Source organism: Lycorma delicatula, chromosome 1 (assembly GCF_047948215.1).
Source record: "Lycorma delicatula isolate Av1 chromosome 1, ASM4794821v1, whole genome shotgun sequence".
In the NCBI taxonomy this organism is placed as follows: Eukaryota; Metazoa; Arthropoda; class Insecta; order Hemiptera; family Fulgoridae; genus Lycorma; species Lycorma delicatula.
Window position 1 is genome coordinate 271,734,711 of NC_134455.1, and position 27,914 is coordinate 271,762,624.

At 32.7% G+C, this 27,914-nt stretch overlaps 1 protein-coding gene across 2 annotated transcripts in view; it reads right to left on the bottom strand.

Moving 5' to 3' along the window:
- The window catches only part of Nf-YC (nuclear factor Y-box C), a 107,889-nt gene that overhangs the window by 55,869 nt on the left and 24,106 nt on the right, over window positions 1-27,914 (bottom strand). For both annotated transcript variants that reach the window (XR_012758062.1, XM_075377668.1), the window contains exon 3: window positions 15,399-15,719. Coding sequence is in view for 1 of the 2 variants with exons in the window: in XM_075377668.1 (XP_075233783.1) it covers window positions 15,399-15,719 (321 nt within the window). In the remaining variant the exon portion in view is untranslated. The remainder of the gene's footprint in view (window positions 1-15,398; window positions 15,720-27,914) is intronic.

Consider the following 27,914-nt stretch of genomic DNA (forward strand, 5'->3'; position numbering starts at 1 on the left):
CTGTATTAGAAGACGAACGGTATAAACTGTACTATGATCGTACTGTTCTGACGGACAGGACAGTGGAGCATAATAGGCCAGACATCGTTCTGACCAAGAAGCAGGTGAAGATCACCTTCCTGATTGATGTCACAATCCCATTGTCCACCAACATAGTGAGGAAGTAAACGGAAAAGATAGTGAAGTATAGGGATCTTGCAGATCAAGTCAAGGAGATTTGGGACTAGTAGAGTGTAATGGTAGTCCCGGTGGTTTTGGGTGCGATGGGAGAGATTCCACGTTCTCTGCATGATTCATTAAGATCCATTGGAGTACCAGCAAATCTGTTCCGACCAATGCAGAAGGCTGTGTTGTTGGATACATGCCGCTTGGTCCGTCGGTACGTCACAAGCTCGAGCGATAAGATAATACCTGTTATTGAGGGGGACGATCAGGTGAAGCTGCAGGCGGGGGACAATAGCCATTAACATCTGACAGTTCATAAATTTTCATGTCTGGTATTTTGTCTTTCATTCATATATCTCACCCATAGTATTCAATAGTTCATGTCCCCATATACAACGCATGTCAGAACAATAGTTATAGCTCCTGCGCCTTGCCTTTGGGCCGGCCAGGATGCTTTTTACTGGGCTTGCCCAAGAGAATAATAATAATAATAATTTATTATATTATAGTTACTTACAGTATGACTCATACATACAAACTCATTTTTAAACACGAAAGTGACAGACACGAATGGAAATAAATATTTGCATAATCCTAAATGTAAACATTGTAGAAGGCTCAGTTACTGTTTTGATTTCAATGTGATATACTGTATTGTTAATACTGTGGTTAGGTAATGTACACTTACTTATAAAGTAATTTTATTTGGAGTGAACTTCTCTTTTATGAAATATTTTTTATTTTTTATTTTATTAATTAGAGAAATTGTTATTTTAGCTGTAGAGAAACTGGGATACGACAAAGTGAGATGCAATTGGTAGCTTTATAATTTATATTAACTGTAGTGTTATTGTAAGAACCCTTGCATTTTATAAAAACAGATTATGGAGTGTTCAATTGGCATTCACACTGTCAAATTGACTTACAATAAATCTTCAGTATTGCACAATATTTTAGAGTTTACTGAACAACAAATAACATTGATATCTTTAAGAAGTGGATATACTGAAACAAAAAATATCTGTACTTTTCATAAAACATAATATTTCGATAAATATTTTCATATAAATGGGAAAAGTTGCTCTGACTCATTTAGCTGTCACACTAAACCGTTAAGAAATCTCTTCAGGAAATATCTTTGACACTTTCAACAAGCAATCCAAATTTAATATTAATTCCAGGCAGAGCACTGTGAACAAATTGCTTAAACAAAATACAAAAATCACAAGATGATACAGAAAGCTAACTGGAATGGCAGGATATATTTCAGCCTTAATGTGTTAATAGTAGAATCAGTGAATAAAGCTTGTTCAGCACTTGGCATTTCCCCCATTAAGGTTCAAAAATTATCGAGCAGTGCAAAGGAACAAATTTAAAAAAATAAAGTTACAAAAATAGCAATCCGTTACCAGTAAATTAAACAATTCCTTTGATTTAAATATTTCTACAGAAGAAATCAGTTTATTACCACATTATTATGCTGATTTAGGTAGGGAATATGAAGAATTAATCATTAAAATAAAAGATAAAATGGAAACAGTTACATCAACCCAGGAAAAAAATAATATTTTAAGTTTATTACAAAGCAGCTGGAGAATTCAAAAAATGCAAAATGAGTTTAGTGTTAGTCAGTATTTAGCCCATCAATCCAAACAATTAGTTAAAACAAGTGGAATATTGCCACAAATTGACAAAAAGAAACCCAGTCATGTAATTGATGAAAATTGTATTAAATGTGTCCAAGATTTTTACCAGAATGATGAGCACAGCTGAATGATGCCAAACAAGAAGGATTCTGTCGCTGTAAGACAAGCTGATAGGAAGAAAATTAACATTAAAACAAGGCTTATCTTATATAATTTAAAAAAAATTGTATACAGCCTTCAAAAACAAAAACATAATTTAAAAATTGTTTTTTTCAAAATTTGCTGATTTAAGACCTAAATTCTGTGTTCTGGCTGGTGGGCCCACTCTGTTTGTTTGTTTGTGTGTGTGTGTGTGTGTGTGTGTGTGTGTGTGTGTGTCACCCACCTAAGTGTAAAACTCATATTATCTGTTCTAAAAATGGAATTTTTAGAATTATTATTCTTTCAACCATGGTATACGATATAGAAAATGAAATGTGCATGCTGTCACAATGTGAAAAATGTCCAGGCACTAATGACGTGCTCAGATTACTGCAAGAGAGATGGGATGATTTTGATTCTGAAATTATCTTCAAATAGTGTGGGTTTCTGTTGACCGTTGTGAACTAACTACTCAAATTCTTTCATTTCAAGAGTATTTAGATAAACTTACTGAAAATTTAAATAATCTAAAAACGCATCATTTTGTTGCAAAGAAATAAGCTAATTCCTCAACATTAAAAAGGAAAACTTGTTGGAGGGTGAATGTACTGTAATGGAGACTTCTCTCAAAATGTCCCTTTTGTGATTCAGGATGAAGTCCAGTCATATCACTGATCAAAAATTTATGAATAAATTCACTTCATTCAAGAAATCATTGAGATAATCAAACATGGGTTCAACTGGACAATATTTTAAAGATTATCCCACCTTCAGAGCTTATTCTATCAACTACTGGAATAGGACACAACATTACACCAAAGATGGATAAGAACTTATCATTTCTATCCAATAAAAAAATGGCAGGAGCACTAAGTTATGTTAGTAAAGTTTGTTATCAAAAAGTGCACAATTTATTCATAACTTTCATTAGCAGGAGTAAAATAAGGTTAAAGTGAATTGAATAACTTGTTAATGTAATTGAATTGTCCATCATTTTGTAATTATTATTTATCATTCTGTAATTAACTATTGATTAATTATCAATTTATTCATTCTAATGAGTTTAGTTATAATTTTTATAATCAGAACAAAATACATAACGTCAGTACTTTTGAATATATTGTTTAAGGTTAGAAGAAACAGTGTTTAACATCAGTACTTTTGGATACATTGTTTACGATTAGAAGGAGCGGTGATTTTAGCAGTTTTGTTGACTTCATTACTCGTCAACCACTTTGAGTAACAAAATAAATTTTATATGGTTTTAATAAAAATTAATTACTTCTGTAAACATTTCAGATTTTGGCCACTTCTCCCATATGTGGTTTTTGGGCCTTAAAAATGAGAAATTTGCAAAATCTTACAATTTGGTAGCCATATTTTTTAATGAAGGACATTGTGTAACACTCCAATTTTTTTTTATAAGTATTACTAATACCTAAGAATTAAAAGGTAAAAAACAGGCCTGTTACCCTAAGCCCTTCACTATTTATTTTGGGCCCATAATTTGAAAAAAAAACAATTTGTAAACATAATTTCAATAAGCATTACAAGATTTGGTTATGTAACAAAATGAAATGAGTACACTAAGATGAAGTTCCATTTTTACTCTTTCCAAAAAGCCCTTTTTCACCCTCTGTACGATGTAAAATACGAATGCTACAGCTCATGGAATAAACAACGAAAATGGCTATTTTTACCTGTTGGCAAGTTAGAAAATAGTCTATTACTAAAAAAAAATTTTTTAAATATAAAAAAATATTTTTTAGCCACTGCAAGGTGGGGAGTTAACAAATATCATCAAAATCAAAAATAGTGATGATGCAATGATCATTTGTCGAAATAAAATGGAATACCTCGTCAAACAAACTTAAGAATAACATGTAAGACTATTATTTTACCATACAGTTATTATAATTAAATACACCAAGCATAATATCAGTAACATAATTGCAATATATTACACAATACACTGGGTAATCATTAAAAAAGTAACCACATTTATTATTCAACAGCTATCAGTCAGATCGTATTTCTGTTCGCAAGCATGTACACCATTCTCAGGGGGAATCTTTTTAAAATTATTTTCAAACAGGTGGAACCCACCCTCTCTCTACTACACCTACCCCAACTCAAAAATCTTAAATGGCAATGGTAACTTTTAATTACATTAATTCACAGCCTGAAAAAAATTAATTTTAGTGAAAAGAAGATGTAAATCCACTCACCCCTTTGCTCAGTAGGTGCAAAAAATAATTTGGGGTAGTACTTTTTTAAATTTCATACAACAGAAAAAACTCTAAAATTACATGATATTACTTCTTAAACCATTTGAAATAATCATAATGTATCGATTAAAACTGTAAAAATTATTTTTTAAATTACCAACACAAAATTTCACCCTTAAATGTTTTCTAAATTTTCAAGAGTTGAAAACTTATTTTTTTTTAATGAGATGTAGTTTGTGACAGCTCATTGGAAGGCCCTTTGAATGACAAGTAATTTGGCACAAATCAAATAAAAATTGGTTGACTGGTATTGAAGTTATAATTAGAAATGTTGTTTTTTTAGGTTGTGTTGGGTACAGTGTTACTGACCCAAAGCATTAGGTCTGAAATTGTTCGTTCTGGTTAAAAACATGGGTTTTAGGCTTCTCCAGCATTGAAAAAACATACCAGTAAACAAAGCATTATAACATCAGTTTATCATACGAAAAACCAATAATAAGGTACTTACTTTACTGGTAACGTGTTGAAAAATGTATTACCAGGTAAACTTAATGATTAAATAATTAAATAAAAACTAATTCATAAATTATGAATTAATTTTCATTAATTCATAAATGAAAAAATAAAGCTTAAATCATTCCTTATTTAATTTCGTTATGACATTTTTTTAATGATAAGAGTCCTTAGGAAATAATATATGAAACACATTTTGTATTACCTCAATAAAATAAAAGTATCAATTTTTAAATCATTTGTTCAAAATTATTCCCATTTTCCTGTAAACAATAATAGTCTTTTTTTGAAATTGACATCTTATTTTCATTAAAGTTTCTTCAGATATATATCTACATGCTCTTACAATTTTATTTTCCAACTCTTGTATGTTAGCAAAAATTTATTTACAAATTACTGATTTTAAATGACCCCACAAAAAAAAAAAATTCCAGTGGTAGAAGATCAGCAGGTCTTGCCGGCCACTCAACTGCTCCTCTTCTACCTATCCAATGCCCAGGAAACATTCGGTCTAATCATAGTCGAACTGGAAGTGAATAGTGAGCAGGTGCTCCATCTTGCTGAAAGTGAAACATGTCTTCATTAAGTAACATGTTTCCATTATCATCAAACAGATTTTCTAAGGCATGGACTATTAGTGGGTGAATAACTTCATCCAGAAACTGCAAATACTTTTCAACTGTCAAATTCCCATCAATAAATACTGGACCGATTATGTTATCACTGTAAATCCCGACCCAAACATTTATTTTTTCAGGATGCTGTGTGTTTCCAACATTGAAAACATGAGTATTTATATCGCTCCAGTATTGGCAGTTATGTTTTAATAAGAAGGTGAATTAGTCAGAAAAAATTTTTTTTTCATAAACATTGGATTGGCATCTATTAATTGAATCATTTCTTCACAGAGTTCAATCCTTCTTTCAGCATCATTCTCATTCAAGTTCATGATGCAGTTACATTTTATACAGAAAAAAATTTATTCAATTTTAATGTAGTGGAAACAGAACCATAAGAAACCTCAGTTTCACGAGATATTTTACGAATTGAGCTCTGAGGATTTGCTACTACATTTCCAAAGATCTCAACCAAAGTTAATTCATCTAAAACCTTTTGCCCTACATGTTTCTTATTCATGACAGATCGCATTTCTTGGAATTTTTTTACAAGTTTTACAATGTAAGAGTGTGAAACATTTTATTTGGATGCCGTTCATTAAACACTTGGGCAGTTCTTCTAGCACATTCATTCTGTTCTATATATGTAAAAATTAGTTTGGTGCTTTCTTCCAGAATGTAAGTCATTTAAGCGAGACAAATTTACTAAACACAAAAATGAAAGGCCAAATATAGAGCAATAACCCAAACCAAATACCAATTTTAACTAATGAACACTACAGTTTAAATAAAACATGATGATGAAATAAATACAATAAATACTTTTTGCCACTAATTACATACAATATGAAAGAAAATAACTTCAAAAATTTACCATACAAACTAAGATTTCTATAACTGGCAGAAAATGGTAACCTGTTATAACAAGGTAATCAATTTTTCAACATGTTGCTAGCAAAGAAGTAGGTACATTATTATTGGTTTGTCCTATGTTAAACTGGTGTTATAATGCTGTGTTTACTGGTACCTTTTTTCAATGCTGGAGAAAACTAAAAGCCATATTTTTAACAAGAACGGATGATTTCAGACCTAATGCTTTGGGTCAGTAACACTATATCCCAACATAACCTAAAAATACAACATTTCTAATTATAACTTCAATACCAGTGAACCAATTCTTATGTTATTTATACCAAATTAATTGTCATTCAAAGGGCCTTCCAATGTGATTTCACAAGCTACATCATCTCATTTAAAAAAAGTAAGTTTTCAACCTTGAAAATTTAGAAAACATTTAAGGGTGAAATTTTGTGTTGGTAATTTAAAAAATAATTTTCACAGTTTTAATCCATAGATTATGATTATTTCAAATGGTTTAATAAGTAATATCATGTAATTTTAGAGGTTTTTTCTGTTGGATGAAATTTAAAAAAGTACTACTCCAAATGGTTTTTTGCATCTACAAGTGAAACGGTGGGCAGATTTTAATTTTCTTTTCACCAAAAATTCATTATTTTATTTGAGGTTGTCAATTAATATAATTAAATGTTATCATTGCCATTTAAGATTTTTTAGTTGGGGTAGGTGTAGCAGGGGGTGCATTCTACCGCTTCGAAAATATTTTTAAAAAGGTTCCTCTATGATGTGACTGATAGCTGTTGAATAATAAATGTGATAATTTTTTAAATGATTACTGTATATATTGAAATACATAAAAAAATTTTTAATTAAAATTTTTTAAAATATAAATTACATTATATTTTATTAAAACTTTTTTATTATTTTAATAATATAATTTATATGTATATACTGTAATATATATAACATACAAACTAATGTAGCAAGTCTGGTTTTATGAGGAAAAGCTTCATTTACTGAATAAAGTTTAAAAAGTCTTTAATGATCTTCTGAATGCTTTTTTAATTCTATAATACTTTATTTGGGAAGTTTTTGGTTCAACTTAGCACTCATGGGTGATAGGTTCTTGAACTATTTAAATTGCGTTATTAAATATGAATATTGTTCTTATAGCAAGTATTATGAATGTGAATATATCTTCTTTCACACATTAACAGTTTCATATGAATTACTAACATGGAACTTTCAACAAAGCTAGTGATATGAAAGCCTGTGTAAACAATTATTTGTTTCCTGTTAAACAATTTTAATGACAGTTTTATGAATTTCAAAACTTCTTTGATAATTATAGCATGATGACGTTACATAATGTAACATAATGAAACGACAATAAAATGGTGCATTTAATTTTTTTTGAAACAGAGTCCTTGAACAGGCAGACAATCCCATGATAAGCTCCAATAAATAAGTGGTTATCCTGCTGGCTAACAAAATGTGCTGCAGGTGGTAACAGGGTGGCTGACCTGACATCCATTTGCCTGAGAAGAAGGAATAGAAGCATTAGAAATGTGGAACAAAGAGAAAAAATGGGAAAACTGGGAACAAACAGAAACTCATGCAAGTATCAACTCACACAAAGGACTGCCTCTAATTGGAGTAGTTTACTGTTTTATCTGAAACCACGAACATACAGTCATGGATTAAAACCGATGACAAATATATGTCAACTATAACACTAAAAAATTTATAATTAATATTTTCTATTAGCATATATCTTTTCTGAATCATTTGTTTAGCTCTTGATTAATACATTTATTCTGAAATTCAATAAAACCTGTTTTTTCTTTATTAAAAAAAAATGCATTTAGATATTTATCGGTTATGGAAATCTATATGCCAATTTTAACAAGGTAATGTAAACTTTTAGCTTAATAGTTCAATGTTTCATCTGCATACATATTACACTAAATTTCTCTTTAGCTCATTTACTTAAATCAAAAATAAAATGGGACTGAGCTCTAAAGAGTGCCTCCTTCTGCCATGTTAAAACACTCTGATGTCTGAGTGTTAATTCATTTTTTAACACATCATTTCCTGTTACTAAAGTATTTCTCATTAAAAGCAGAATTTATAATTTCAACTGCTCTTAATTTCTTTCTCATAACATTATACTTCTTTATTACTATTATACTATATAATATTGGTATTTAAACGCTTTAGTAAAATTTAAACAAAATACTACTTTATCTCAATTATATAGATCATTAAATGTCTTTTTTATAGAAAAAATTCTAAAACTTTATTACTAACTGTGATATTTAAGTAAAAATAAGTAATTTTTTTCAATTGGAGCCAAGTCCGGGCTGATGGTGGGTGATCAAACACTTCCAAACGAAAACGCTGCAGGAGCTTCTTTGTTATAGCTGCAGTGTGCGGCCAAGCATTGTCATGGGGAAAGACAATGCCTGATGACAACATTCCTCTCCGCTTATTCTGAATTGCCCTTCGTAGACGTTGAAGAGTCACGCAGTATGAGGTTGCAGTGATGGTCATGCCACGTTCCATGAATTCCACCAAGAGAACTCCATTCCGGTCCCAGAACAAAGTAGCCATACACTTTCTGTTGGAGAAGGTTAGCTTCAACTTCTTTGGTTTGCTGGGAGAATGAGAATGCATCCACTGTTTGGATTGTTCTTTTGTTTCTTCAGTTTCGAAATGGACCCATGTCTCAATCCCCCTGTGACAATTTTGTTCAAAAAATCTTCTCCTTCATTGTGATAGAACTGGAGAAACGTTAGGGAGGCGTCCATTCACATTGATTTGTGATGGTCGGACAGCATCTTGGGAACCCATCTCGCACACAGTTTGCGTTACTGAAGTCTCTCACTCACAATGGTGTAATGAGCTGACCTTGAAATTTCAGGAAATGAATCACTCAATACAGAAATTGTGAATCGACGATTTTCTCGAATTGCCTCATCCACTCGCTCAACGAGATAATCGGTTGACACTCGCTTCCTTCCCTGATCGCCTGCATCATGAACATCTCTGTACATCCTGCTTTAAAGTTACTGCACAATTGTCGCATTTTGCTGTCACTCATTGAAGTTTCACCGTACACATTGCTTATTCGTCAATGAATTTCAGCTGCATTACACCCCTCAGCCTGAAGAAATTGAATTACCGCACGCACTTCACACTTGGCGGGAGATGCTATTGTTGTAGACACGTTTACATGCTAGCTGCGTGTTCAGAACTAAATGAAGAGATGCTGCGCAACACATATGCGCAAAGGTTCATCCAATTTTTGTGCAGGTTTTTATATCGCGACTGATTGGGCCTTGAAAAGAAAATAACCCTCGTATATTTCAATATTTTCTACAAAAAAAATTTTAATTTCTATCTTTTTATTATTATTATTATTAATTCTGATGAGATAAGTATATTTAAATTTATTATTTTATTTATATTAATAAACATAGATTGTTGATTTTTTAACAGAAATTTATAATATTAAAAATATAATTATTCACCTACTCACACGTATTGGGTATAGGAAGAGGTGAAAATTCCACATTTCATCACTATAATAAATAATCAAACTTAACATATTGCTATGTGAAATAAATATATTAAAAATTATAGTAAGAGAAATATATATTTAAGCACTGTACAGTATGTTTGTCAAAACAACACTTCAAATAAAATTCCTTTACCAATATCATCAGATTAAGAAAAAAATAATACATAAATTTAAAGTTAGCAAACTAACTGTTTTATGCAACAGTTAAAATTTAAAAAAATTTTTAGGCATGGGCTTTTTTTTTCTTACTCCCTTCCCCTCAAGGTTGGACCCACATTTCTGTATAACATGGCCTAGAGGGGGAGTGTCAGTGCCTCTAATCTCCTGGGTGGCCATGCCAGACTTGGCTGTGCTGTACCTGACAGCATTACCCCTAGAGACCGGGTCTCAGCCTTTTCTTTTGCCCACCTAAAGACCCCAGGAGTCCCTGTCCAATCATTGAAGGTGAGAGACCAAAGCATCCTACCCCTCCTGAATGGAACTGTCTGCCCTGCCCTAATGCTAACAACCCCTCATCCATCTTCCACTTCTTCCAGCGTCTTTTTCTGGATGATGCTCCCCATCACCTCGCTGATAATTTTCTAGTTTCACTCACCATGGAGCATCGCCTCTACTATCTTGTCTGCTGTAACCTCCCTCAACCATATCAGCATCAACCTCCTGTCTTCCTTACACCTTGGGCAGTGGAAGACAATATGTTCTGAGGAGTCCTGTTCTCGACAGTACTGACAGCTCTCAGACAACTACCTCCTCCTGCCGCATAAGTAGCTGTTAAAGCTACCATACCCCGATAGGAAATGGGTTAGCTCATACGTGAGTTCCTGTGCTCACACTTGAGCCAAGGTCTGATGTCTGGAATCAGCCTCCTCATCCAGAGGCCCATTTCTCCTGCCAGCGGTCTGTCACTCCTTCCTGGCCATGCCCTTCGTCACTCCTTCTCTCCTTCTGACCTGTTCTTCTGCCAGAAGTTCCATGGGGGGAGCAAGGCAATCACCAGAACTGCCTCTGTAGAGACCATCTAGTAGGCCCGAGCAACATCGATTGCCAGTCGGTGCTGCAGCCCCTCCAGCCTCCAAACAACCACTTTGCTGCTCAGCAACCTCTTTTGTTCTAGCAACTATTACCATTGAGATGTGATCGATGAAGCTGGTCACCAAGATTCCCTTCGCAAACCTCAGCCTGAGGACACCATCATATGCTAGGCTGCACAGGGTCGGTCCAATTACTGAACCTTGCAGTACACCACCAGTACTCCATCTTGGCCATAACCATCACCCCTCTGCGTGGATATGAGCTGACATCTCTCCGTATCAACTCATCCATGATGCACCTGAACAGCAATGAGTTGAATGTGTTCTTGACATCCATCATCTCATCCTCTAAGAACCCGCTGCAACAACAATGAACAATCCCCATCACCCTAGCTATGGTGTCCTCCATTGTCCACCCTTGCCTGAACTCGTATTGATGTTCACTGAAACCTCCCTTCTGTTTGACCTCATCTTGGAGCCGCTCCATCAACAGCCTCTCAAAGAGCTTGCTGAGGCAGCTCAAAAGACAAAGAGGTTGGTATTCGGCTGACCCTCCAACTACTTCCCCACTTTTACTCAGCAGGACCACACTGGTCTCCTTCCATTTTGATGGCAAACAACCATCCAGAACGATTCAGTTGAAGGCCGCCAATACTTGGTTCGCTGCGACTTCAATCGTTGCAGCCACAACTTCATTAGTAATTCCATCAAGGCTGGGACGTTTTTTCACTGTTAGCCTCTTTACCAACTGTCGCGCTCACCCATTGTGATCACAGGAATGTCCACTGCGGCTATCTCTATATAGATGGACCGGTCTCAACACATCAATTTGGTTCAAGAACAAGAAATCAATTTGGTTCCTAAAGAAACTCCTCTGCAAGGATGGGTAATGCCTTACTGAATCTACCAGTCATGATTCGGAAGGCACCACCCACCACCCCATATGTTGTCTTCCAAGCTGTCCAGAAGTTCCCTCCACTTCCTTTTCTTGCCATCCAAAATTTCACTCCTGTAAGCTCTTCTTTTTTTGGCCATATCCTTTCTATATGAGAGAACGTCCTCACAATGGCCCTTTCTCTTGGCTTGCTGTAGCTGTCTCCTGGCCCTAATACAGCACCGTCTTGCCTCCACCACCTCAGCAGTCTACCAATATACCTTCTTTCTATGCAGACTTCTATGGGCCAGTGACTCTTCTGCTACCTTTGCTACCACCTTCGTCAGATAGCTGGGGAAACGTTTTCCAGGTGACTGAGGCGCTCTTTCACCAACTTCTTGAGCCTGGCCAGATCCTTTTTCGAGCATAATTTCCTGCTGTCAACCTCCACTCTACATGGTCCACTGTCCCCTACCTCAAACCAAATAAAGAGATGGTTGCTCAACGACTCCTCTTCCACGAGCACCTCCCACCTCCACGTCTTCTCCGTCAACCCCAGCAAGACAAGCGTGATGTCCACAAACGAGCATCCATTGTACCTCACCAGTGTAGACTCTGTTCCATTACTGAGCACCACCAGACACAACTTAACTATGTACTCCTCCAGGATCTGCCCTCTCTAATGCGTAACATGGATTCCCCATGTTACATTATTTGCGTTTAAATCCCCGTCCATGACTACGTCTTTCCAAAGAGGGTGAATTACACTGGCCAGATCAGCCAAGCACTGTTAATATTCGTCCAAGCCAGGGTTCAGCGAAATATACATGGAGAAGATCACAACATCTGGGTGCTCCCCCTTCCTCTCCGACTGTGGTTAGGATTGGCATACCGCCCCCACAGATCGCCGCATTCCTCAGCATGTCCACTGCTCAGCCATCTTCCTCCACCTTCCTCAGGTTAGGCTCAGACACCAGCAGAAGGTCTGTGCCCTTCCTCTTTCCCAGTTCCATGAGCACGTCATGTGATGCCATGTTCCTGTTTGTATTTAACTGCTGGAATATAGGCATTTCTCTTGTTGCAAAGTGCACTACTACTTGTTCCAATGCCCAACTTCACCACTTCTGAAACATTTCACCATGACCTTGCCACTTTGGCCTGGTGTCCCTCTTCACTACATTTATGACACATGACCGACCTGTCAGGGCCATGAAATGGAATGAATCCCTACGGTGGATCCATTCTTCCCAGATTCTTCTCCTAGCCGCCAACGCTGCTGTCGACGATGCTGACATAGCGAATGTGGCTTTCTTTGTGCCTCCAAAGGCCAAGCGTAGAGAGGTCACCTTCATATCCACCATTTTTTCACTGTCCTTAACGGTCTCACTGATGGAGTTTAGGAGCTCCACCTCTGTCACTTCCTCCTCAAGGTTCTTAACGATAATGAGGCCCCTCCTCCACAACCCCCTTGTGATAATCACACCCTCCAGTTTGCTTGACATTTTCTTCTGAACCTATACAGCCTCTTCTTTGTTAGCCCTCACTTTCATATGCAGGGACTTCCTACCGTCTCTCCTGATGGACAGTATGTCCCCTGTCTCCTCCTTGTTATCAGTCCAAAAAAGGAGTCAAAAATGTTGGGGAGTGCAATGGGAAGGAAAACCTCCCAACTCACGCCCAAACCGTTCCTGGTTTGGGTCCATATAAGTGGAGTTATTCACCAAAGAAGAACTCTCTTACATCTCTTCAATAACTTAGAAAAAGATTTAGAGATGCCTCTCAGTAGAAACAAAAAATTTTCTAAGTCGTTTACGACTTGTAGTGACATAATGATGATGTCACTCACCTGAGCACTCAAAAGATTTAAAATAATTTCACAAACTACTCTTTTAGGTTATATTAGCAAAATGGTGGATAATAAAATACAAATTATATTACACTTAATTAAGCCTTAACGTCTTCATCTATACATGTAGGCACTATTACCATCAATAACATTAAAAAAAACACCACTAAAAGTTAAATAACAAAGTTTAACAATAGCACTGCCAAACCAAAAAAAAAAAAAAAAACAGTTCCAGAAAATTGTTAATAACTCTGAAACCCGTCGATTGAATTTCACCAAACTGTGCCACAATATCCGAGCATACTAGACAAGAAAACTAGCCAAAAAACACCATAAAAAACTGCCAAAAAATCACTAAATGCCTTTTGTATTTTGGGAGTACTGACAATGCATGCTTTTTTCAACCATATCCACTACTCAACTCCTAGGCATACTATCACTGCCACTTTTTAAAAGATTGCAAAGATATGAAGAACAAAGTAAGATTACTTATATAAAAACATTATAAGAAAATAAAACGCTATAAATATATTATAATATATTTAAATATATTTTTGAGTTGAGCAATTCGATAAAAAAATATTTTAAATTTTAAATAAGTAAATTTGATTTTTAATCTTTCCACTTAATACTATCTGAAAAATATTTTTTATTACCTAAACAAACAAATTTTTGTAAATACTTTTTTTGTAATGGTTGCCACTGTATAAATGAAAAATAAATAGTTGAAATAATAAACACAGCTCTTACATAATTATTATGTACTATTCAGTATTTTAACAGTTGCATTTTTTCCAAATAGTTGATCTTGGAACACGTGAGATCATTTACTTATTTGTGTTTGTTTCTTTTTTTTTGTTTTTCTATCTGCCTAGTACCTCTTCCATTCTTTCTGATATCTTTTTCCTTCGTTCTTCAGAAAGTTCGGCTCTGTTGTTCATCCATTTTAGCGCTTCTTGGAACGTTTCATTTTCATCTTTTAATATTCTCTTTCTCTTATAATCTCTTCAGAAGTAAGGAAACAACACTATACTCAGAAAATAAATAAAGAAAAGCTAAAAGATTTATAGTCAACATTAAATCCAGAAACCAATTCTGACTCACCCTCAGAAAAATCAAAAGGAGAACAATTAGTTTCAGCCAAAATACAAGAAATAAATATAAAATAAAAAACCAAACATCCAACTGAAAATAATATAAGTCGCCCAAATTAAGAGACTCACAATACAAAATAAAACAAAAAATTAAAAAAAAAAAACAACTTCATAAGAAATTCTTTGAGAAATTTTATGTATACAATCCAATAAAGAATAAACAGAATTTGATGACCAACCAGCAATTATAATAAAATAAACTCCAAACCCAGAACAACATAAAAAAAGCCATAAATAAACCCAACATAATTAAAACAAAAAGAAAACAACAAAAATAATAAAGAAATAATCAAACGTATCCTCTTCAGTTCTTTTAGGTCTTGGCCTTGTGTGAACCATCTGCCTTTAGTTTTTTTTTTACTTTCGAGAAAATAAAAAATTTAGTCTATCTACTGTTATTCATTTTAAATAAATGGGAGAAATATGCGATTCGTCTTTTCCTAATTGTGTCTGTCAATTTTTCAATTTTAGTAAAATGTCTGTTATTCTAAATTAATTTTACCAAATTATTTTGAAATTTAGGACATAAAATATTTCTTATAATTTTACTTTCTTTTTTTTCTAGTAGACCTTTGTTGCACTTTATTATTCAGTAAAATAAATTTAATTAGTTCCAGACATTAATAAGAACAGACGCAGTAGGTGGTTCAAGTTATCTGTGAAATAGCATTAAGTCAAGATTGAGATATATAATTTTTAATGCATGCATTATTATTATAATTATCATCATCATTCATCATACCTGATCGGGATTCATGGATGTTCTAGAATCTGATGAACCACGACTGCTAGGAGGTTTAACTTCATCACGTGGAACAATATCGATAAGAAAGTCAAACTGATCATATTTTGTAATTGCCATTGCAATATCATTTCTCTGTAATGTTCTTCGCTTGTTATCTTCTGTATGCACCCATGCACGTAAGGTTAGTTCGTGGATAAATAGTTCTGCTGCTTTAGAAAAGAGCATTGGAGCTTCAGCACTTATCATTTTGACATCTTCATCCAATTTCATAATTTTCTTAATCCGAGCAAGAGGAAGAGCCTGGGTCTTTATGTCCAGCTGAAAACATAAAAACAAATTCTTTTTGCATATTATTATTTGCCTCTCCTCTCTATAAATAAATGAAGTAGAAAATATGAATTATTACACATTATCCAATCTTTTAAGTCTTTAAACAGATTTAAGATTAATGTTAAAATTTTATTAGTTAGAAAAGTATAGAAATCAATTCCTTTTTTCATTTAAGTAATTGGCATTAAATCTCCAATAAAAATTTTTTATAAACATTATAAAATGTTTTTTGTTTAGTAACTATTACTTAGGTTTTTCAAGTTTGTAATATATGTTTAACAAAGTTTTTGACAATTATAATAAAAATACATAAATTTATTATTATTGCTATTATTTAAAAGAAACTACCTGAAGTTATACAAAAAATTAAAATTTTAAATGTGTTATCCACACATGCTGATTCCAGCCCAAGCAAGATATAGAACTTTATCCTAACCACTTCCATCAGAAAATGAAGAGAAAGAGAAAAAAATGTGTACAGAATCAGGTAGAAATAACTGCAAATTTCTTCTGGTTTAATTTTAGAAATGTTGGTTAGACTAATTTTCAAAATGGTGGGAACAAAAGCACATGCAAGTATCAGTATAGAAGGAAGTCATTTGCAGCATAAAATTTTTAAATCATACGTAAAAAAATCTTCCAAATTTTTGACTGACCTTGTTTACACACATATATTTATTAGATTTTATTAACATAAACCATGTTGTACTGAACAGGATAAGATGTGTCTTAGCTTAATTTTACCATGAAAGAACTTGTTAGGACTCAAGGTTATTTAATTTTTAAATACTCTTATAAATGGTCACTTTTTTTGTTGCTCCTGTCTAAATGTTGGAACTTTAATTTTCAATTAATATAGGACTTTTAAATTTAAAGATCTTCAGTTTTGGTCAGATTAATTCGGCTCTTCACAATTCATACGGTTTCTTTCGGATGCACTTGGCTCTTGATGATTCAGTAGCTTCATATACAGTATATAAGCAAGCTCATCACTTCATTTGGAGAGTTCTGTTCCAGCCTCCGACTAGTCTACTACAATCTTCAAGAATTATTTCAATCATTACTTTAATAACTTATCATTACATTTATAAATACAATAACTAATATAAGGATTCACATGTATATGAATAATACTTACAATTCACAATAAAAACAATTATAATCGCAACTACAGACTTAATTTATTAAATTAATCAGCACCAATCTTCTACATACACAGTACTTTCATAGGACCAATATATAATGGGATTTTTATATTAACACTTTATATTATAACACTACAAATACAACACTATATTTTTATTACGCAGTAATGGAATTATTTCAATCAAGACTGAGGATACAGGATCCAGCAATAGTTTCATGAAAAATTAAGGTAAGATGTGTCTTATCTCAATATTCTGTACTAGCTGGATTATTCAATAGAAATTAAATATATATATATACAGGGTCATTCACGGGAACCGGATGTTTTTAAAATAATCATAAAAAATTGAATATTTACTTTAAAAAAGTTTTATTGGTAATGAAACACTTGTTAAATCAAAGCATTTGTTACTTACTCGTGAACGAAAAATTATGTCCGGCAAGTAATGTCCATTTTGGGCAATACATTGTTGTAACCTTTCACGGTAACTGGCCTCAATTCTTTGCAGCATGTCTACATCAATCTGGGTGACGTGATGACGAATTGCGATCTTTAGGTCCTCCAATGTACGCGGTTTATTGCCGTACACACGCGATTTCAGAAACCCCCACAGAAAAAAATCACAACTACTCAAGTCGGGGAACCGAGAGGGCCAAGGAATGTCGCCGAATCTGGAAACGATCCGTCCCGGAAACAAGTTACGGAGAACAGCCATCGTTGCCCTCGCTGTGTGCGCTGTAGCTCCATCCTGCTGGAATAACACATTTTGAAAATCGATTCCCTGGTTTCGTAACTCACGGATGAAAAACGTATTCAACATAACGCAATGTAACGATCAGCTGTTATAGTTACGGCAGCGTCATTTTCTTCAAAAAAATATGGTCCAATAACATCGACCTTTCCTATTGCACACCAGACAGTCACATTTGGGCTATGAAGTGGTCTCTCCTGAAGCTGATGTGGGTTTCTTTCTGCCCAATACCGGCAATTCTATTTGTTGACGAAGTCATTCAGATGAAAATGGGGTTCGTCACTCATTTACAATAACAAATTTTCATTTTCTTCAAAAATGGTAAGCATTTGTCGACAAAATTGTAATCGCTGCGTGAAATCTTGCTCGTTTAACTGCTGCACGACGGCTATCTTGTAAGGATGGAATGCAGGTCTGTATGGAGAATTCGTCTTACCGTACTTGTGCTCATTTGAAGCGCTGCTGAATGCCTCTGAATAGAGCAGCATGGGCTTCTGACAATGGCTTTCCTTACTCGTTCGATGTGCTAGCAATTCGTCGAGGACCCGGTGGTGTTTTCTTCAATATTAAACCACTTGTTCAAAGGTTGTTTACCCATCGCAATATTGTGTTACGAGAAGGGACACTTGCATTACGATGGATATTAAACTGACGGCGAAAATCTCGCTAAACAACAGTTACGGATTCGTCATTTCGCACAAAACTGTCATACGCGTACAGGCGTTGGTCTAGCACCCACGGCTCCATCTCAACGACTAAAATGTAAATGCTACGAGCAAAGGAAACGTTAGATACCAGCCACGTGCCCCTTCCACCACGATCGCCCGAGTACAACCCACTTCAAAAACATCCGGTTCTCGTGAATGACCTTGTATATGTATGTATGTATATATATATATATATATATATATATATATATATATCAGGGTTCCCGTTGAATTTTACGATCGTTTTTCCTGACCAATTTAGTAAAAATTTCTTGACTTTTTTACAATGTTATCCTACAGCTGTTTACTCTGGAAAATAAATATATACTTTACTTTTTTATAGTTTCCACTATCACCATAACTATCCAATTCATACATTTTTTATTATTTATTCATTTTTAAAGTTTATTTTTTAATGATTTTTTTACAATATACAATTAAATTAGGCAATTTTTTTTGTGATAAATTGTTTCAGTAAATTACATTCCCAAGTTAAAAAAAAAAAACAATAAGTTTCTTGCATAAAAATGAATATCATGGTAACTAAAAGTAACAGATAAGAATAAAAACTAACTAAAGCATGTACATGTAAAACATATGGCAACTTTTCTTCAATATCATTAGGTTCCTAATGGTTTGCCTTTTTCTAAAAGTTTAATTTTGACGGCTATCTGTTCTTCCGTCAAGGTTGTAGCTCTCATATTTTTCCTTTTTTCCTCCAGTTTTTTTAATTTCTGCTTGCATTTTCCTTTTCAGAGTTCTATTCTGTTCTTCTTGAGAGGTTTTTCTTTTTTCTACAAGACATTCTTCATATTATCTTCTGAGCTTCTCAATGCACTTTTTTGAGTAATGAAAACATTCTCCTTGTCCCTTACATCTACAACTGCATCAAACGCTTTTCATCGATTAATTATTGTCTCTTCCTGCAAATTCTCAACAAGAAGAGCCACCTTTGAATGTTGTGTTTCCACATGAAAAAATTACGCATAGTTTTACTATTTCCCACAGGTCTACTTCATATTTTGTATTTTTTGTTAAAATAGATTAAAAAATTTATCCAACTTTCTTTTATCTTTCAATTCTTTATTGTCATCATCTTTAGTAGCTGGTGAAAATATTTTGAACTCGCTATTCAGAGTTCCTTTAGCATTCATGAATAGCAGAGAATATTGCTTTGAATATTTCTTAACTTTTTCGGCTCTATTTTCAGTAAAGCTATTTAGCTTCATACAATGCTTCCAATAAACGCTTAATTTTATCGTAACCAATTTCAGGCTCATGAAGGATCACAACACGATCTAATGATGATAGAACTCTTACAACCTGATATCTAAAGGACTTTGTTCAACAAGCTTTATGATAAGTTTAACTAATAAAGTTTGGCACTCTTTACGAAACCTCAATTCAACACTTTCTGATGTTTTTATTTCTTTCAGATATTTAGTAGTTTGAAATCCAAGATCAATTTTCCTTAATTCACATAAATTTTTTAAGTCAGTAAGATCAATTGAAGTAAGTTTCAAAGAAGTGTTTACAGCAGCTATATTACTCGATTTAATTATATAGCTATGAACTGTTTTTAATAAATCAGGAGCAAGAGGATCTGGGCTCTGAAACTCCTTTAAAAAGGGTTCACAGTCAGATGAAGTCAATTTGAAAATGCCAGTTTACATTTTTGGAATTTGTCTTTATAATGTTCAACAAGAATGGTGTAAAACTTAGATTGAAGTTTCTTTAATTTGTCAATAAATTTCTTTACGTCATCCATAACAAGCAAGGCTTGTTCTAAGCATTTTTCACATTTTCTAACCATCTAGACATGTATTTTACAGGAGATTTATTATTTCCTGTGATTGAGGTAAATTCAGAATTTCGTGCTGGGCTATCATTAAACAAGAAGTAAAGATCTCTTAAAAAGTTATAAATATTTAATTTGACAGATTCAACCTCTCATTTTCATGGCTCCATTTACAGCACGTAAATTGCAAACACCAATGTATTCACCAAACACTCTCCTTCAGGCTATTCCTCTAACAGCTAATCACTGAACATTTTTAAAAAGCTTAAATTCATATTTGGTTCATCCATAGATATTTGTAATATTTTGTTTTTATTTAGATAGGAGATACCTTCTATAAATCCATTGAAAAGATGTTAAACAGTGGACTTTCCCAAAAATATACTTTTATAATACTATATATTTACTAAAAAAGTACCTTGTTCGTACTTTGTTTCTGTATCAAAAAATTACACAAATAAGTACATTTGACCCCTCTGTACAATTTTATTTAATGCTTCATCAAAGTGTACCACATAGATAACACAAGAACACAACTGATTTTGCAGAGAGCCATCAAAATATGATGAAAGGCCATGATTGATGACATAAGAACAACTAGTAGCTACAAGCTGGAATTTTGATGCTATACAACTCTCAGGAAACATAATTTTAAAAGTTGCACCAACATCTTTACATGAACTTAAGGATAATTTATTTTGTACATTGAAAACCCACATAATCTCACCTTAGAAACATCATCTTTATAACAAAAAGAAGTTATTGTGTTGTCATTTCACATAAATTAAGGCAAAGATTCAAATATATCATTTTCTGCTGAAATGCTATTACTCTGACCAGAAGATGCAAGCAAAGAACACACAGATGTATCACAATAACCGTTCTCATATTTGCTGATCAAAGTTTTAGTCTGCTGAGTTGAAGTACCACTGGGAGATAAAAGGTTTTCAGTAAAGGCTGAGAATTCCTTATCTTAATTATTTCATCATCCTGCTTTCCTTTACTGTGTGAATTCACTAGCTTTCAACCTGTATTGCCCAGTCCAAAATGTTTGTTTGTTTTGGACTGTTTTAGTCCGACTCTTTTCAACATAATGTTGCATGATCTGGAATCAAGTTTACCATTTGATACCAATCTGTCAGTTTATGCAGATGACATTACATTATGGGTTAAGCATAAAAATGAATATGTAGTGGTGGAAACAATGCAGAATGCCGTGGACAGGGTTTGTTTATGGGCTGGCAGGTGGCAACTCAAGGTATCAACTTCAAAGTCAGCATACACAGTGTTTACAAGAAAATATAAACTAAAAAATTTCTGTCCAACTCTAATGTTAAGCAACATAAAAATGACATGTAATAGCAATCCAAGAATTTTAGGTATAACTATGGATGAAAAACTCCTCTGGAAGAGAATTCTGAAACTGTGCTTGAACAGATACAAGGCAGACTTAATCTACTGAAAATGGTGAGCAGGAAATCATGGGGTGGTGACATAGAAAATATAAGACAACTGTTCATACAGTATATAAGACCCAAAATCACTTATGGCTGCGAGGTGTGGGGCAGTGCACACTTAAAAAACTTGAGACAGTGCAAAATTCAGCCATGAGAGCTTGCCTTCAATGCCCCAAGACTACTTCCATCGAAGCAATGGAGATTGAACTCAATACTGAGCCATTGATGTTGTTCATTAAAAGAAAAACCTGGATAAAAATCCTGAAACACGAGCTGTACCCATACACTCACCCCATGAGACAACTTCAATCTAATGGAAGAGCATGTAGACAGTCCTTTTGCTTCTCCTTTTATGCACTTATGAAGGAACTCCTTAGAACAGATCTAGAGAATATTCCACCAGTACATACTATCCCTCCATACTCCTGGACCAGATCTAACACAAACACTGACCTTCCAGACCAACTAGCAAAGCAGGAGAACATGAATTTTTAAGACAGAGCTCTATAGAAATGATAAAATTAAAATTTAAAAATTTTCTTCACATTTACACTGATGGCTCATTTAGAGCTGATGATTGTCTATCAGGCACCAGGGTCTACATTCCAGACCTAAATATGCAATATGTGGTCCCTTTTTGTCTTCATCTAGTCTTGAAACTTAATTGATGGCTATACTTGCGGCGTTCCAGATATGCTGTGATATGCCTCAGGGTGACATATGCATTTTGGCCGACTTGAAAACATCCCTGTACACATTCTTTAACTAAAGCTTTCACCTTTTTTCTGCTATATTAAGTAAATACATGACCTGCTTCACAAAATAAACAAAAACATAAGCTTCCAGTGGATTACAGGACACTGGTGTAGCAACGAAGTGGCAAATAAATTTACTGCAATTGCATCAAGCTTAGAACCAAAGCCAGAGAGGATGGAAATAATGACAACAGGTTTGAACCAAGGCAGAAGAATCTTCAAAAAACTTTGGGTGGAAAGGTGGAAATCCAACTTTACGAGCAGAACACTCTATAACATACAGAAAGAATCAAACAATCTAATGATGTAAAAAGGAATGACAAGAAAAGTACAGACGTTCACAGCCAGAATCAAAATTGGTCATATAATTACGCAACAATATTTATACAGTTTTTATCTAACTGAATCTCCAATATGTTAAGATGTGGTGATGCTGTGGAAACAATTAAACATATAATCTTTGAATACAGTTACAGCAAAGATAACCAATCAAAGCAAGATCTGATTGAATGTCTGAAGGCCTTCGATCAAACTGGAACATGGATTGACTATTTTAAAGTGCAAGAAACTTCTACAAATGGCTGTGAAATTGTACGAGATGCACCGTGCTGTCGATGTCAGATGATGTTGGATGTACGTAGCAAGAAATAAAATGTTTTTTACACACATCACAAAAAGCATGATACATATCTCTACCTCTTCTCAATCAACTGAATTCTTGGTGTAAGGTTATACCTAACCACTGGTCAATAAATAGAATCTTTTTAGATGCAATTTAAAAGCAATCAAATACCTAAAATACAAAAAAAATTCATGGTGGTTTGAGAGAAATTTCAACAAAACAGTTAACACCCTTTAAATTTTCTAATCGTAAATTTTTTTAAAAATTTCACCAGTGAAAAAATTAACTGCAATTTGGAATATTCCTTCTTCAATATAGAACAAATGATTAGGGAATGCAAGTAAGAACAGGACATATTAATGGCTGCTTGCAGCATGTAGCTGCAATGTGCTGGGCGATGAGGTTGCCACTTCCCGACGCTGGGAAAGTATATTGAATAGATTTTGGTGTTACTTAAAAATAACTTAATAACTAACATTATTAAACTTAATTTGGTAATAAAAATGCACTTCTCTGAATTTTTTCTGACTTTTCCTGATTTTTTTTCTAAAAATTACTTACTTTTTCTGACTAAGTTTATATTTCCTCACTTTTACTGCCTGTGGGAACCACGTATAAACATATAATATACATGAAGAAGATAATATACATGATCTAATAAAATATGTAACAGAGATAATAATTTAACAGCAATGGAAGTCTGGGTTTCCAAAGTAGAGAGGGTCACAAAGGGAAATTAGCTGGGGATCATGAACTAGGTAAAAGAAATCAAAGCACAAATTATAGAATTTCAAATTTTTAATATGTATGGTGCTGAATTTTTTTTATTTTGTTTTAAGTATAGACTAATAATTGCAAATAACCAATCTAAAAATAATAAAAGAAGAAGTTATACATAGGTGAGACCACAAGGTATAGGAAGATATCACATAGATTATATAATGGTTAGGCAGAGAAGAAGTAGAAGGAGGATAAGAGAAAATAGTAGAGGAAGAGAAAGAAATTACAAATAATTATATGTGTATCATTGAACGATGATTTCAGAGGAGATTGTATTATGATCTGAATTTAATAAAGCTATGAAAGAATTAACAAGAATAAAGCAATATGAGTTAATGATACACCATCAGAATCACTATTTTGTTTTGGAGACGTAGGAATAAATAACATTACACGAATGTATGAAAAATTTATGAGATGGAGAAATCTCCCCCAAAAATTCAAAAAAAGAATCTGTTATACTAAAAAAGGTGGAAGCAGACAAATGGGAAAATTAAATACCATTATTTTAATTCTCATGCACTGAAAATAATTACTAGGATAGTTACAGGCTTATAGGAGTTGTGTATTAGATGAAAACTAGTTTGGTTTTAGTAAGATCATAGATAAAAGAGGTATCATTCTAGTGCTCAAATTGATTTTAGAAGGCACACTTATGAAGAAAAAACCCTCTATATGGCACTAGCAGAACTGGAGAAATCATTTTATAATGTAGAATAAAACATTTCTAACATTTTAAGGAATACTGAACTGAAACATTGAGAAAGAACACAATCTGTCAAACATCAAGTAGCAGTTATAAGGGTTGAGAATGAAGAAAACAAGCTCTGATTCAGTAAACTGTGAGGCAAATAAAAGTATGTCCATTACTTTTTAACTTGTAATTAGAAGAAACAACTCAAGAGTGAATTAAAGAAAAATTTAAGAGTGAGAACTGTCAGGGGTGAAAAAATAATGTTAAAATTTGCTGACATTTTTCTTTTGGCAGAAACCAAAGATGAGACAGAATAAACACTAAATGTCTTAGACTTATTGCTAGGAGAGAAATTCAATCTGAAAATAAATAAGGGTAAAACAAAAGAAATGTAACAAGAAGATGAATAATAAGAAATTAATTAAGATATGGGAACACAATATAACATAAGTGAGAGAATTTTATTACTAAGGTAGTAAAATTAAAAGGATGGGATAAAGTAATGTGGACACAAAATTGGCACAAGCAAACAAATTTCATACTGAAAAAAAATTTACTAGTATCATGTAAAAATTTAAGAATCGTAAAGAATTTCTCGAAAGTACTTGTGTGGAATGTAGCTCTATAAGGCATAATAACATGGGCAACAGAAAAACCAAAAATAAAAATAAATGCCTTTGAAATATGATGGAGGATGTTAAAAATGAAACAGATTGATAAAATTTGAAATGGAGAATTCTCAGGATGAATAGAAGAGAGAATTTTGTAGAATCTTATAATGAGATGAACTACACTGATATATATATACATTGAGGCTTAGTTAATCTGATGATGGAGGAAGGGTCTTGTAAAATGTAAACACATTAGAGGAAGAAAGGCAGAGTTTGTAGAACTGTATATTAAGTGATAAAGTAAAATTAAAATTAGGAGTAAACAGGAAACCAATTTTACCAATAACAATTTTAAATAACCTCTCCATCCATCCACTTCATCAAAAAATTGCCACATACAATAATATGATAAGCAGAGCATTACAGTACAATGATAATAATATAATATTAAAAATGAATTAAATTTAATGAAACATATAGCAAAAACATATGGTAAAAATGGATACAATAAACATATCAATAATTTAATAAATAGATTAATATACAAATACAACAGTGAAAAAACATTTTCTACTCTTTTAGTAAACGATAATAAAATTTTTCTACATACAACGTAAAAAAATCTGATGTGGACACCACATAACTTCCTTGTATGCCTATTAAATTACATATACACATTTTTTGCTGCACTTCATTTACACTTATTTCATTTGAAAGTGAGATACATTCCTCCAATTCTTTAATAAAGTGGACAGTTACACAATTGCTGAAATATTAGTTTTTATTAACATCAAATTTGTATAAAATTATTAATTCAACAATCTTACATGAAATATTAGAATACAGTAAAAGTCCCTTTAGCATTAAGAGAAGATGATAAATATAAAGAGGAAGAAAATGTTAAAACCAAAGAAAGAATAAAAAGATTAAGAGAAGATGATAAATTTAAAGAGGAAGAAAACATTAAGACCAAGCAAAGATTAAGAGGATGATGAATATAAAGAGACAGAAGAAAATTTGAAAACGTGTACACAAATTAAGATGAGAAGAATTATATCAAACTAAAGAGCAATTAAATGGTTGGCAACAAAAAACAAATAAACGAAATGATGATCAACTCCGACTTAGGGAGAGTATTGTCTGACAATATCAGAGGAGTAATAAACAATGTAAAAGATAACAATTAATGTAATGTAAAAGATAACAATTTTTTGCAATTTATTAAAGATCAGGCATGTATGCCTCAGTGTAGATGTTCTTGTGAGGGTCTATTTATCAGTCAATCTGTATTTAACTTTAATGTAGATAAAATTAAACAGAAATTCCAGAATTTAAACTAGAAAATCCAAAAATAATACAATTCTAAATTACAATTTTCAATTGATATTAAATAATCAGTTGTTTCACCAAATCTATTACATATAAAAATATTAAATAATGCCTATTAAATTACATATACATATTTTTAAAAGTATATAAAATTTTATTTCATTAATAACTTAAGTTTTTTTTCATATTTTTTTTTATTGTTATTATTGAATTATTAATTATTCTAATTTTTTTTACAATCACGGGTTAATAATGATTAATAAATAAATATAGTTACTTTTAAAAAAAAGTTAAAAAAAAAGGAGATTAAGTCTGATTTGAACCAATATGCCTTCTTCTAAGATCCAAATATTTCATTTATTAAAATTTAATTTGGCTATGACTAGTAGCAATGAAAATAAGTATCACTTATAATATATAGTTGAAAAGCTCTCAATGAATTCTTATTATTGCAGTTAAGAAAAGTCCAAAATCCAAAAAAATGTGGATTTTGGACTTTTTTGGACACTTTTGGTTCAATCGATTGCAATCAAAAAGCAAGGTGCACAACTAGATGTTACAACATCTAGTTATAGAAATCCAAAATTTCAATATCCTACGGCTAATCGTTTTTGAGTTATGAGATACATATGTACATATATACGTATATACAGACGTCATGACGAAACTAATCAAAATAGATTCAGGGATGGTCAAAATGGATATTTCCATTGAAATCTGAAATTTTTCATGATCACAATACTTCCTTTACTTCGTACAAGGAAGTAATAATAATATATTTCACTTCTTCAAAATTTTCACAAACTTTTATAAAATAGCTTCTAAAATTAATAACAAGAAATTAAAAAAAAAACTAATTACTAATAATAAATCAGCTGAAAAAAACATTTATGATAAACCAGGAGTAAGTAGAAATTAATTGTGGTAATAAGGATTGTAATAAATTCTATGTAGGTATGACAAATAGAACAACTAAATAAAGTTTTAGGGAACACTTAAAATAAACATTATTTATTATTTTATTATCTATTTATAATAAACAAAAATCAAACTATGCAGATCACATAAAATGTAAGAAACATACATTTTCAAATTTGCAAAGACATAAAAATATTAGAAATAAGAAGTAATAAATTAAAAACACAGTCTCTTGAAAAATAAATATAATAAGACAGTGATATTAATATTATAAATTAGCAGGTAAAGTTTGAAAATGAAGAATTGATTCAAAAACCGTAAAATTCATCCAATAGACGGTAGTATATATACTATTATCATGAAAATTTTCTTCAATTTATCGCTCAATAATAATCTTGCTAAGAAGAAATCCATCTTCTTAAAATTTTTAAGTTTATACATCTGATTAAGCAGTGTGCACCATGGAAGCGCTAATATGAATATTTAAAAAAAAAAGTTTTAAGTGATATTTTTTGTTACATTTATTATTGATAATACAGTAAAGCACTGATTATCCAAACCTCTTGGGACCAGGGTCACTTCAGATAATCGATATTTCTAATAATATAATACAG